This window comes from Suillus discolor (genome assembly GCF_016758755.1).
Source record: "Suillus discolor strain FC423 chromosome Unknown F5147scaffold_8, whole genome shotgun sequence".
Lineage (NCBI taxonomy): Eukaryota > Fungi > Basidiomycota > Agaricomycetes > Boletales > Suillaceae > Suillus > Suillus discolor.
In genome coordinates, this window is record NW_024541255.1 from 126322 (window position 1) to 140403 (window position 14082).

Genomic DNA, 14082 nt, shown 5'->3' on the forward strand with positions numbered 1-14082 from the left:
ATGCAGATTAACAATAATAATGGGTATTTCAGATAGAAAGAGCAGTGATATTCACAATGTCAACTAAGAACTATAAAATATCGTGTTTGACCCCTAAGCATCAGGAAACAGCTCCCTACTACTTGGATGATGAATGACAGTCCAATATATATGTAAGTATGTATAAATGCAGAAACCTATAGGCAAAAGTAGTAGCAGAATATTTATTTTGGATCCAAAGTACATGTAAACAAACACTACATGCTGCAGACGATGGGAAAACATGTAATAGTACTGGCTGAGACATGGGTAATGTGTGAAATAAGAACTATGCACCTAGTGGGGCTAGCAGGACAGGACAGGACATGAGGACAATCGTGTGGGAATATGTTGAGTCCAAGTTGGCCTAAATGTCGTGTTGATCAGATAAGCATTGAGTTGAGTAGCTAATTGTTGGATTGTCATCAGAAAATGATTAGCATGTGGCAGACATCTGATGTGCATCAGAAAATAACTGAAGAGGAGCTTAGCACAAGGCTAAGTGCTACAGTGCTGTGTCCCCTACCCAAGTAATTGCCCTTAATTTCCAGTGGCTGAAAATGAACTCCAGAAGTTCAGCGGACATTTAGAAAACTACAGAAGGACTACTATGGACAAAGTCCGGAGTAGAACCATACAGAGTATGGACTGCCAGAGGGAGAGCTGAAGATGTGAAGTCTTCAGAATCAATCCTAATACTTAAGAGAAAGACAAGAGATGAGACTCAAGTTAGACAGAAACAGGAATAAGCAGGGATCTAAGATGATATTTGAACTGAGATGTTACAAAGAGTTGGAAAAAATATGGGGTTCAGCAGGTTTTGAACTTGTTGCACTGCAATAGAAACAGATTTTGACTCTAATTCAACCAGTAAAATGAGTACTTGTCAAGGTAAGTGCATGCAAGAAAATAAAACTCGCCATTGAATTCAACTTATGCCCCAGGTGCGCAAGCTTGCATGAAAAAAACAAAAGATGAATGTCTGAGATACTGTCTGTGAGCAAATATTAAAGTCATGGTTGTGTAGAAAAAGTGTGGTGTTCAACAGGTTTTGAACTTGTTGCACTGCAATAGAAACAGATTTTGACTCTGTTATGACAGCCACATGGCTGAACACAACTTGGATTATCTTGCAAGCAAACTGACTATGAGCAAATTTCAAGGTGTGTTTTGATAGAAAATGAATTTTATCATTGGCAGGTTTCAAACCTGCACATTCCAAGAGAAACAGATTTTGACTCTGATGATCACTTGCCAATTTCTTCTTTAGCAGGTTTTGAACCCACACAGACAGATTTAGATTCTGTTGTATTGACTGGTTGACTAAGACCAGTTGAATGCACTTCCAATGAATTCATTCAAAAGTGAATCCTCAAGGCAGTTCTTTCAATAGTATGGTCGCCATGATTGATTTTTTTATTCTACTCTTATTGCAAAAGACATCAGAATTCTTCTGGGGCTCTTGACTTCAAGACCTGTTTATCTAGCAATTGCTCTGAAAAAGTGATGATAACAGACCACCATAGTGGGCTGATGATGTTTGTGATGTCTTGGGATTAACAGCTGTGTCATGAGTGAGGACCAACAATGGAAGGATCACATATGATTGGACTTGAGGGGGATGTTAGAAATTAATATTAGAACTGATAAAATGCAGATAAATGTACCTTGAGGATTTGCTTCTGAATGGGCTCATTGGAAGTGCATCTAACTGGTCTTAGCCAAGCAGTTGATATGACAGAATATAAATCTGTCTGTGTGAGTTCAAAACCTGCTAAAAATGAAATTGCAAGTGAACATCAGAGTCAAAATCTGTGTCTCTTAGACAGTGCAGGTTTGAAACCTGCCAACGAGAATATTTTTATTTTATGAAATCACACCACCAGTGAGATGGTGCTCTCAGGAAAGCACACATGAGTCCATGTCGAGGCGTGTTCTGACAGGAAAAAAAAAACATATATCATTCATGAGAAAATATCAAGGTCTGATTTCATGGAATAAAAATGTCATCATTGGCAGGTTTCAAACCCACAAATTCCAAAAGAAACAGATTTTGACTCTGGTAACAACTTGACTAAGACCAATGAAGATCAGTGTCTGGGATGCTGTCTATGAGTGAATATTATTCAAGGCATGTTCTAATAGAAAAAAATGCGACATTCAACAGGTTTCAAACCTGTTACGTTCCAGTGGAAACAGATTTTGATGCTGTTATGACAACCACTTGGCCAAACACAACTCTGATGAGCTTTTAAGCAAACCAACCATGGGAATATATTAAGGCACATTTTTATAGAAAATGAAAATTATCCTTGGCAGGTTTCAAACCTGCATAGTCCAAGAGAAACAGATTTTAACTCTGGCAATCACTTGGCTATTGAATATTTGGTAGGCTTTGAACCCACACAGACAGATTTAGATTCTGTTGTATTGACTGCTTGGCTAAGACCAGTGAGATGCACTTCCAATGAACTCATTCAGAAGTGAGCCCTCAAGGCACAAAAGTTCAATGTATGACCAAAGTCTTGATGCAAACTCGGAATGATAAGTACAAGAACAATTTAATTGTCTCCAAAGATCTTGACTTGATTAAAAAAAAAAGAGCAGATTACACATCAAACTTTCCAGTTTGATTCTAATGACCCGAGGAAGTTCTGAGATAAAGCAGAAGTATTTAGACAACAGTGCGACATTCTACGCTTAGGTGCTTTCGAGCGCTCAGTGTCAAATAGCAGTTATAGCGTATTTTAGACTTTGAGTCCCACAATATGCAAGATGGTCGTGGAGAGTTGTTCAAAGTCAAAAGATACATGGTGCTATATAAGTAATTCTAATTGTGTTCTCAGCGCATGGAAGCAAGTTGGAAGTGCAGCCAATAGGCAAAAGTATGTGAGTCACTTCTGAATGGGTTCATTGGGAGCACATCTAACTGGTCTTAGCCAAGCAGTTGATATGGCAGAATCTAAATCTGTCTGCATGGGTTCAAAACTTGCTAAAGATGAATTTGCCAAGTGATCATTAGAGTCAAAATATGTTTCTCTTGGACTGTGCAGGTTTGAAACCTGCCACTGGGTGATAAAATTTATTTTCTATGAAAACACACCTTGAAATCTCCTCATGGTGGGTTTGCTTGCAAGCTGATCACAGTCATGTTTAGCTAAGTGGCTGTCATAACAGAATCAAAATCTGTTTCCATCAGAGTGCAACAAGTTTGAAACTTGTTGAATGTTGCATTTTTTCTCTAAGAATGTGTGTCTTGAATATTTGCTCATGGACAGCATCTCAGACATTGATCTTCATTGGTCTTGGTCAAGTTGTCACCAGATTTAAAATCTGTTTCTCTTCAACTGTGCAGGTTTGAAACCTGCCAATAATAACATTTTTATTCTATGAAATCCAAAATGGTGAAATGTGATGAATCACGAGTTAATGCAAAATATACATCATTATACAGATTACAAACCTGCTTAGTTCAAGAGAAATATATTTTGACTCTGGCAATCACTTGAATAAGCAAAATAAAGAATCTCAGCCTTAATAGATTTGTATTTTTACTAATTCCCCAGGTTATTAGGATCAAACTTGAAAGTTTGATGTGTAATCTGCTCTTTTTCTTCTTCAACCAAGTCAAGACCTTTAGAAAGAATTATATTGTTATTGTACTTATCCTTCCAAGTTCGCATCAAGACTTTGGTCATATATTGAACTCTGTGTCAAAAATACACTGTGTGATCCTTTCATTGTCAGTTTTCACTCATGGACCCACCATGGTGGTCTTCTATCAGCACTTTTTCAGAGAAATTGTTAGATAAACAGGTCTTGAAGTCAAGAGTCCCAGCAGGAAGTCTGTGTCTTTTTCAATAAGAGTAGGATAAAAAATCAACACTGACTATGCTATTGAAAGAGCTGAAAAAATCCAGATAAATGTACCTTGAGTACTCACTTCTGAATGGGTTCATTGGAAGTGAATCTAACTGGTCTTAGCCAAGCAGTTGATATGACAGAGCTATATTTAGCCAAGTGGTTGTTGTATGTAACAGAATCCAAATCTCTTTCTATTAGAGCACAACAGGTTTGAAACCTGTGAAACATCACTTTTTTTTCTATAAGAACATGCCTCAAATATTTGCTCATAGATGGTGTGTACAAGAAATGATAGCTAGATGAGAAGGGGTGAAAGGAGAAGAAAGGGTAAAGTAGGGTAAAAACTCAAATAGACCTCTGGATGCGAGTATAGATTTGGCCCAAGGGGATTGCTACTGAGAACAATTCCTCTAATGTAAAATATGCAAACCTGTATGCTTTGATTGAAACATATTTTGAATCTATCATTGCAATGATGTGGAAAAGAGTATTTATGATGGGTTTTGGAGAAAACTATCCATGAGAAAATATCAGAGTGTAATTGCACAGAACAAAAACATAATTATCAGCAGGTTTCAAATCTGCAAAGTCCAAGAGACACAGATTTTAACTCTGGTGACAACTTGACTAAGACCAATGAAGATCAATATCTGAGATACTGTCTATGAGCAAACATTCAAGACATGTTCTTATAGAAAAAATGTGACATTCAACAGGTTTCAAACCTGTTGCATTCCAATAGAAACAGATTTTGATTCTGTTATGACAACCACTCGGCCAAACACAACTTGCATTGGCTTGCAAGAAAACCAACCATCAGCATATTTCAAGGTGTGTTTTCATAGAAAACAAATGTTGCAACTGGCAGGTTTCAAACCTGCATAGTCCAAGAGAAACAGATTTTGACTCTGATGATCACTTGACAATGACATCTTTAGCAGGTTTTGAACCCATGCAGATAGATTTAGATTCCATCATATCAACCACTTGGCTAAGACCAGTGAGATGCACTTCCAATGGACCTATTGATAAGTGGATCCTCAAGGCAGTTCTTTCAATAGTATGATCACCATGATTGATTCTTAGGCCTGTTTATCTAGCAATTGCTCTGAAAAATTGCTGATGGCAGACCACCACAGTGGGTCGATAATGTTTGTGATGTCTTTTGGATTAACAACTGAGTCGTGAGTGACAACTGACAATGGGAGAATCATATATGATTGGACTCAAGGAGGATGTTAGAAATTAATGTTAGAACTGACAAAATGCAGATAAATATACCTTGAGGATTCACGTCTGAATGAACTCATTGGAAGTGCATCTAATTGGTCTTATATCCAAGCAGTTGATATGACAGAATCTAAATCTGTTTGTGTGGGTTCAAAACCTGCTAAAGATAAAATTGCAAGTGAACATCAGAGTCAAAATCTGTGTCTCTTGGACAGCGCAGGTTTGAAACTTGCCAATAATAACATTTTTATTTTATGAAATCAGACCTTGACATTGACTCATGTGTACTTTCACATTGTAGCTCATGCTCCCAAACATCTGCTTTATATGATGTTTGTGGATGTACTTTTCTGTGTTCAAGAATATCTCTGGGCTCCACATCACCTCACCTAATTTGTTCATAGACTAAACTCTAGGTTAGCCTCATGCCTCAGCTATCAGCTGGCGAAAAAAATTATTCTGCTGTAGAGACTTATATCTTTGTAGGCTCATAGGATCCATATTTACAACTCACTTTTAGGCTCAGTTTATACACCATTATCCTCCTAATAGATTTTGACTCTGTTTCAATGTCTACTTGGCTAAGACCAGTGAAATGTAGCTCTCAGGAAAGTATGCATGAGTCAATGTCAAGGTGTAATTTCATAGAATAAAAATGTGATCATTGGCGGGTTTGAAACCCGCAAAGTCCAAGAGAAACAGATTTTGACTCTGATGACAACTTGACTAAGACCAATGAAGATAAGTGTCTGAGATACTGTCTATGAGCAAGTATTCAAGGAATGTTCTAATAGAAAAAAATGCAACATTCAACAGGTTTCAAACCTGTTGCATTCCAATGGAAACAGATTTGAATTCTATTATGACAACCACTCGGCTAAATACAACTTTGATGACCTCTTAAGCAAACCGACCATGAGCATGTGTCAAGGTGCATTTTCATAGAAAATGAAAATTATCATTGGCAGGTTTTAAACCCACACAGTCCAGAACAAACAGATTCTGACTCTGATAATCACTTTGCAACTTGATCTTTAGTAGGTTTTGAACCCACACAGACAGATTTAGATTCTGTTGTATCAACTGCTTGGCTAAGACCAGTGAGATTCACTTCCAATGAACTCATTCAGAAGTGAATCCTCAAGGTACATTTTATCTGCATTTTGTCAGTTCTTTTAATAGCATGGTCACTGTTGAGTCTTTTATTTTGCTTTTTCTCCTAAAAAATTACCAGAGGCAAATGTAAGTATCTTTGATGTAAACTCAGAATGATAAGTACAAAAGCAATTTAATTCTCTCCAAAGGTCTTAACTTGGTTGAAGAAGAAGAGCAGATTATACATCAAACTTTCAAGTTTGATCCTAATGACCTGGAGAATGAGAAAGAATACACATCTGTCAAGGCTGAGATTCAAAAGAGCCATCCAGCCATTATTCACTTATGTATAAGATTGAAGTGCATTGTATTTGAGACCTTTCATCATCATGTTTCTCTCCTTTCACTTTTTGAAAGTGCTGTAGTATTGCAGTCTGTATTCAATTCATCTGTTCAGCTGAGGGAAAACATTGCAAGTGACAGGGAACTGTAGACTTGCCTTGCAGCTTCACTTCTGAATGTTTTCTTTAAAGATGGATCTAACTGGTGTTAGTCAAACAGTTGCTACAACAGAATCCAAATCTGTTTCAAATCTGTGTGCATGTGGGATCAAAACCTGCTAAAGATGCAATTGCCAGTGATTATCAGAGTCAAAATCTGTTTCTCTTGGAATGTGCAGGTTTGAAACCTGCCAATGATTATATTCATTTTTTATAAAACCGCACCTTGACACATGCTCATGGTCGATTTGCAATTTGCTTACAAGCTCATCAGAGTTGTGTTTTAGCCAAGTGGTTGTCCTGACAGAATCAAAATCTATTTCTATTGGAGTGCAACAGGTTTGAAACCTATCAAGTGTTGCATTGTTTCCATAAGAACATGCCTTGAATATCTGCTCATAGACAGTATCTCAGACATAGATCTTCATTAGCCTTAGTCAAGTTATCATCAGAGTCAAAATCTGCTTGTCTTGTACTTTGCAGGTTTCAAACCTGCCAATGGTAATATTTTTATTCTATGCAATTACACCCTAACATTTCCTGATGTCAGTACAAAAATATGAAAGCTCAGCATCCAATGAATTCATGCACTTAGGTTTGAAACCCATTGAATGTCGCATTTTTTCTATCAGAACATGCCTTGAATATTTGCTCATAAACAGTATCTCAGACACCAATTTGAAACCTGTTAATATTGCAACAGAATCAAAATATGTTTCTTTAAAACCTGCTCATAATTTTTTTGCAGTGTATAGATTCTCAGAGGTCCAAGTGCAAGCAAATACAAATGGGGACAGTCAGACATTTTTGAGTATTCTGTCAGAAATTTCTAATTTTGGTTGGCACACCTCAATTCACTGGCAGCACTACAACTTGCTTGGAAAGGGAACCCAACAGATAAATGTGCCTTGAGGATTCACTTCTAAATAAATTTATTGAAAGTGCATCCAACTGGTCTTAGCCAAGCAGCTAATACAACAGAATCTAAATCTGTCTGTGTGGGTTCAAAACCTGCTAAAGATGAATTTGCCAAGTGATCATTAGAGTTAAAATCTGTTTCTCTTGGACTGCGCAGGTTTGAAACATGCCAGTGATAAAATTCATTTTCTATGAAAACACACCTTGAAATTTTCTCATGGTCGGTTTCCTTGCAAGCTGATCACAGTTGTATTTAGCTAAGTGGCTGTCATAACAGAATCAACATCTGTTTCCATCAGAGTGCAACAAGTTTGAAACTTGTTGAATGTTGCATTTTTTCTCTAAGAATATGTGTCTTGAATATTTGCTCATGGACAGCATCTCAGACATTGATCTTCATTGATCTTGGTTAAGTTATCCCCAGATTTAAAATCTGTTTCTCTTCAACTGTGCAGGTTTGAAACCTGCCAATAACAATGTTTTTATTCTATGACATCCAAAATGGTGGAACATAATGAATCCCAAGTTAATGCAAAATACACATCATTATACAGATTATGTCAGTTTTCACTCATGGGCCCACCATGGGGGTCTGTCATCAGCACTTTTTTAGGACAATTGTTAGATAAACAGGTCTTGAAGTTAAGAGCCCTAGCAGGAGTCTGTGTCTTTTGCCATAAGAGCATTATAAAATAATCAACAGTAATCATGCTATTGAAATAACTGACAAAATGCAGATAAATGTACCTCGAGGACTCACTTCTGAATCATTGGGTTCATCAGAAGTGAATCTAACTGGTCTTAGCCAAGCAGTTGATACAACAGAATCTAAATCTGTCTGTGTGGATTCAAAACCTGCTAAAGATGAAATTGATCCAGTGATCATCAGAGTCAAAATCTGTTTCTCTTGAATAGTGTAGGTTTGAAACCTGCCGATGATAACATTTTTTATTTTTATTCTATGAAAGCACACCTTAACATATGCTTATGGTCGGTCAGCTTGCAAGCAAATCAGAGCTGTGTCTAGCCGAGTGGTTATCATAACAGAATCCAAATCTGTTTCTATTGGTTGTTTATGGTTGTTTGATCCATTCAATCGTCATCTTAATCATCCACTTACAACTGCTATAAAAGGAGCAATTACAGTAAGAAAAATAGATTATCATTTAAACATACCCATCTATATCTCAATGTCAGACCAAAAACATGTCTTGCATTTTGAATTTACCTCACATTGGCATCAACGTGGACAATATCATAAGTTTATCGCATGTGAATCTCATCTGCCACAATACACCCAATTTCACAGACACAACTCGAATACCTCATGGCAAAGGTCACGGTGGTAATGTATTCAGTACTACATCACTCATGCAGTTCCTGATTTACGGACTCAAGGCCCCTAACCCCACAACACTGTGCCTGCTAAGGTGGTTGATGTGTAACAGTGCACGCACTTGTGCTCATCTTATCCAACACCTAAGATCAGCATTGCGGAGGGTAAGTCATTGGTTTATGTAGAACATTCTAAACTAAATAGTGTGCAGGGATGAATCTTATACTGGCTGATACTTGCCAATCACATTCCATAACCCAATCATGCCCTCACAATGCATGCCAACCACCTTACCACTTATGAATCATCTTGGCCGCTGTAGGGATTCATTTCTGGCTAGGCTTGTAGAGACTGTTTTTACCTTACCTTAGGTTGGCACTTTGTAGCTTACATAAGGGAGTTACCTTTTCACCAGTTACCAGTATGAGTCTGAGTCTTCAGCAGTTTTTATGACATTTCCTCTCCTCTGAGCCTTGAGCCTGGTCCAGAAACCCTTTAGGGTCGAATAGCAGCTAGGTTCTGCAAGACCCAACATTGTTCAGACTCACCATCTGAATTGTTGTACCTTCACCGCCATCTACAATTACATAGTACTAGTTCATACATACATGACCGACCCGCATATTTACACAAGGGAGCTTGCAATAATGTTAAGAATGTGCTCAAGGGTTCGGATCCAAAGGGCTTGGCTTCAGCTCATCCACTGCGCCCCTTACCCGAGTATGTGCCCTTAACTTCCAAAGGCTATAGGACGAAGTCTGATGCACGGGAATTCCAGTGGACGTTCGGAAACAAGAGGGAAGGCTAATCTGGACATTGTGTGGACTAGAAAGAAACAGCGGAAGACTACCAAAGGTAGAGGCGGAGATGTTAAGTCAATAGGAATCGATCCTAAGACTATTGGAGGATGATGAGAGGAGAAACTCAAGTCGGATGGAGGCAGGAATGAGCAGAATCCAATATGATATTCAAACTGAGGATATACAGAGAATTTACAAGGTTTATATACTACAGAAACATAACAGAAGATCAGTCAGCACAGTGCAAGGCTATGTACGAGGCATGTGGAAAGCTTATCAATAGTATAATGGAACATAATAAAATGAAGTCAGAGATAAAACAAGGTCCAGATAAATGAGTACAGTCAGATATGTAAATAACTGGGGGACCAGTAAAAGGGGCTAACCAAAAAGGGATGTATGAAAGGGGACAGAAGCGGAAGTAAGAAGCGGGTCAGATCCAGACATCCAGACATCTGGAGATGAGTGCATGATCGGTCCAGGTCCATAACATGGGATATAACAGATGATCGATGGAGATGGAGATGCATTGGCAATGCACAGGATAAGCTATCGGACATCTGCATTGATCTCAAAACATGTCAAAAGCTAGTGCATCTGACATTGTGGTGGATGGAACTACTAGTGGGGAGGTTGCTGATGGTCCTAGGACTATTGTGGTCTAGTGCACGAAGAGGCTGCTTGCTTCTCATCCTGCACCCAAGCCTAAGCACCCAAGCCTCAACCTGCAATGGCTGTGGTTGATTCCAGGATGAATGCTAGTGGTACGTTTTCCATTAGAACAAGGAACAATCTGTCCTTTATGGTGATGTTGGTGCTGAACCTCTCCAGAAAGTTGCTGTGGTTTGTGGGTGTGTTGAACAATTCTGCTGATTCCTTGGAGTTTAGCTTATATAGTATGCCTCCATGGGGGAGTGTGCATGCTGATACAAAGGATAGGTCCTTGAGGGTTGGAATGTCATCCTTGTCCATCATCTCTAGGGCCAGCTTCGCTTTGGATACCAGTTGGGCTTCCATTAGCTGTGCTGTTGTGTCTTTTGGTATTATAAATAATCTTCTGTCTATTAAGATTTGCCTGGATTAGCCCTTGTTGCATGAAAGGAGCTTTCTTAGTGAGCCAGGAGTTGGAGACTTTGCCACTGCAGTGTAGGACCTCAGTCCTTCAGACCTGGTCTGCGCTGTTGCATGCTGGTCTATTGTGATTGCTGCATTTTTTGCTGCCTTATCTATTCCCTCAAGAGAGTTGTTGAGGTTAGTGCATACCTTGTTTACTGTTTCTTCTAGTGCATTCTTGTGCTCATCAGCTGTCTTTGCAAGTCCTTCTGCCTTTTCCACCATGATTGTCATTAGACCTCCTGTAAGATTTTCAATTCTGTTAATGATGTTAGTCATGTCCATTGAGCATTCTGAATCATGTAGCATTATGACTAGTACTCTCAGTATTTCTGTGAGAGTAGAACTGAGGCCTGCTGAAATGTTGAATTTAAACAGTGCCACTACAATTTTTTTCTAGCATGGTGCCTGCTGTTGGTAGGATGAGGCCATGTGTGATTAAGAGCTTCTTCACTGTGGTAGTATTAGTTATATCTGTTCTGATGCCAGCACCTTCTATATATTCTTCTATTGTTTTGCTTGTGGTTAGTAGAGGTTTGTTTGCCATAGTTTTTCTCAATCTGGTGTTGCCCATTGCTGCCAGTGCAGGGCTTGTGGATCCTGTTGGAGCCATTTCTTGGGACTGGGAACTGGTTGGGGGTCGCCTAAAGGCATGGGTGTCACTGTTAGGTGCAGTGTTGATGAGGATTTTTGAGGTCCTAGTCAGGGTGCTGGTTCATGTCCAAGAAGCAATGTCCATGGTTCACAAAGGATCTCGAGCAGACTGGAGTCCAGCATCAACCTCAGTGAAAACTGACTATGATGGGAGGAGTCGTCACATGCTTAGAAATGATTTTCCTTTTTAGTTACATGTTGGTATATGCATTTATCATAATCCGACTCATTGCATACGTCGTGCTCATAATGTTGCGTTGCGAAGCGCTAACTTCATATATTTCCTTAGTCTTTGCTTTGCTTTGCTTCTCCATCGCACTTTGCCAAGCATGTAGGTTCGTTACATTGGAGTCTTTGCATTCATAGCCATATTTCAATCTATAGAAAACATGCCTACAAATGAGTCCACTGAAAATGTCAGTCTCTGTGTGTGCTCAAGATACAACTTCAGGAGGCCACATAGCGTGTCGACAGCAACTTGGCGCCGACATCTACAAGAGGCCCCAGAAGATGAGAGAGAGAGTATTCGTCTGTGCAGAGCACTACCAGAACACATGTCCCTTCTTCCAGCTGACCAAAATCTTCCACTAGACTCTGAGCCTGCAGCACACTGTGTCCCTGATCCTCCTGGTGCTGTCTACCAGTAGTGCTCGTCATACTGCTGCATTGCGGGAACTTGCTAAGCGCGCACAAGTTGATGAGAGTAACAATCATGCTGTCAGACATCACAAACGTGCTCGGAATTCTGAGCCATCCACCTCCAACGTTAATGAAAATAATAACACAGACAATGATTTTGAGATGGATGACAATCTGGTATGTTTCTTTGCCTTGTTATGATCTAAATTTTTCAATAGTCATATTACAGTACTATGATGATCAAAACCACCCTCTGGAGCCAGATGCACCTGAGCATAGACCTCCCCCAGTGCCGGATGAACTGAATATGCCCCAAGAACTGGATATGCACCAGCACCACCTCCGGAACCAGATGCACTTGAGTATAGACCTCCCTCAGTACTGGACGAGCCAGACATCCCCCATCATCTCCCTCCAGAACCAGACTTGCACGAGCACCACCCTCCACAAGCAAATGCGCATCTGCCGCAGTATGAGTTAGAATTTGAGCAAAGAGAACGGCCACACATTGATGTGGAGGCCAGGCTCTTTACCGTAATCCAGACAGCGCACGCGACATGCATTATCTTCACGAGTGCACACAGGAAGTACTGACAGAGCTTCGGGCAACAGGTACTATTCCTGTCATTGATGACATCGTGATGGGATGGGACTATCTTACTGCAGTGATCGATGGGGATATCAAGGAAGGAGACATTGCTCTCATGGTCTCATTGGATGGTGCGCAACTCTACAAGTCTAAGGAGTCAGACTGCTGGATTTATATGTGGGTTGTTTTAAACCTCTCCCCCAACAAACAATACCGCAAAGTACATGTCCATCCAGGTGGCTTTATACCTGGACCAAACAAGCCAAAGAATGTCGATTCTTTCCTCTTTGTTGGAATGCACCACCTTGCAGCCATCCAAAACGAAGGCCTTACCGTGTGGGATGCATCCCGTGATGCAACATTTATATCGGACATTCACCTCATATTCACGACAGCTGATGGGCCTGGACTTGTGTATTGGGATGGAATGGTGGGGCACAGTGGGAAGAATGGGTGTTGGATCTATTGTGGAGTACAGGGCCGAAGAAAAACTTGTGGGACTCATTACTACCCAGCACTCTTGAAGCCAACTGATCATTCAGTCGTTGGGAGCAACCATCCAGATATTGATGTGTTCAAAATTCCGCTCGGAGGATCTGATGACTACAAAACTAACTTAAAATGCCTCATTACTTCTCCAAATCAACGTCAGTTCGACCTCAGGAAAACGGAGACAGGTATAACAAAGCCCCCTCTAATCCTTGGCCTAAGTCCTTCACGCAGTCTTGGAGTCCCATTCTGCATGACGACGGACATCATGCACCTCGCAGCAAATCTTAGCAATCTCTTACTGAGTCTCTGGCACGGAACTTTAGACTGCGGCCCATCAGACAATGTCAAAACTTGGGACTGGGCTGTCTTTAGAGACGAGGGTACCTGGACTATATATGGAGCAGCAGTTGAGAATGCCGGACCCTACCTTCCCACTTCATTTGATCGCAAGCCTTGTAATATTCCTGAGAAGCTTAACACCGGCTATAAAACATGGGAATTTCAACTGTACATGTTTGGCCTTGCACCTGCACTACTTGTTACGCTGACCGTCGGTCGGCGTGTGCGAACTAGGATAGGTCTTCTCAGCGACGACTCGAGTGAGTCTACTGAAGCTGAGGGTGGTTCTCGGCTTGACGAAACGTCAAGGGTTCCTCCAGTGATCTCGGTAAGACGGCGCTCATCGAGATACAGGGCTAGCGGATACGGCTAAGAAGCGGGGAGCGACTTAGAAGTGCGGTCTTATACAAGAAAGCTGAGAGGCTTAGTTGAACAAGTTCTGGGATGAACCTAGTAGATTAAAGTAAAGTCTAAGTACTATAATCTGTCTACTTA

General features: G+C 40.2%; 2 protein-coding genes across 2 annotated transcripts; one reads left to right on the forward strand and one right to left on the reverse strand.

The window, feature by feature from the left end:
- Positions 1–10481: 10481 nt before the first annotated feature.
- Positions 10482–10685, reverse strand: F5147DRAFT_531693 (uncharacterized protein; the record flags this gene model as incomplete). Its single annotated transcript, XM_041430094.1, has 1 exon — positions 10482–10685. A coding segment is annotated over one exon (204 nt), but the record flags the coding sequence as incomplete, so codon positions are not given.
- A 2465-nt stretch (positions 10686–13150) lies between these two features.
- Positions 13151–13399, forward strand: F5147DRAFT_547294 (uncharacterized protein; the record flags this gene model as incomplete). The annotated part of the gene is made up of 1 exon (XM_041430343.1): positions 13151–13399. A coding segment is annotated over one exon (249 nt), but the record flags the coding sequence as incomplete, so codon positions are not given.
- Between the last annotated feature and the right edge of the window lie 683 nt (positions 13400–14082).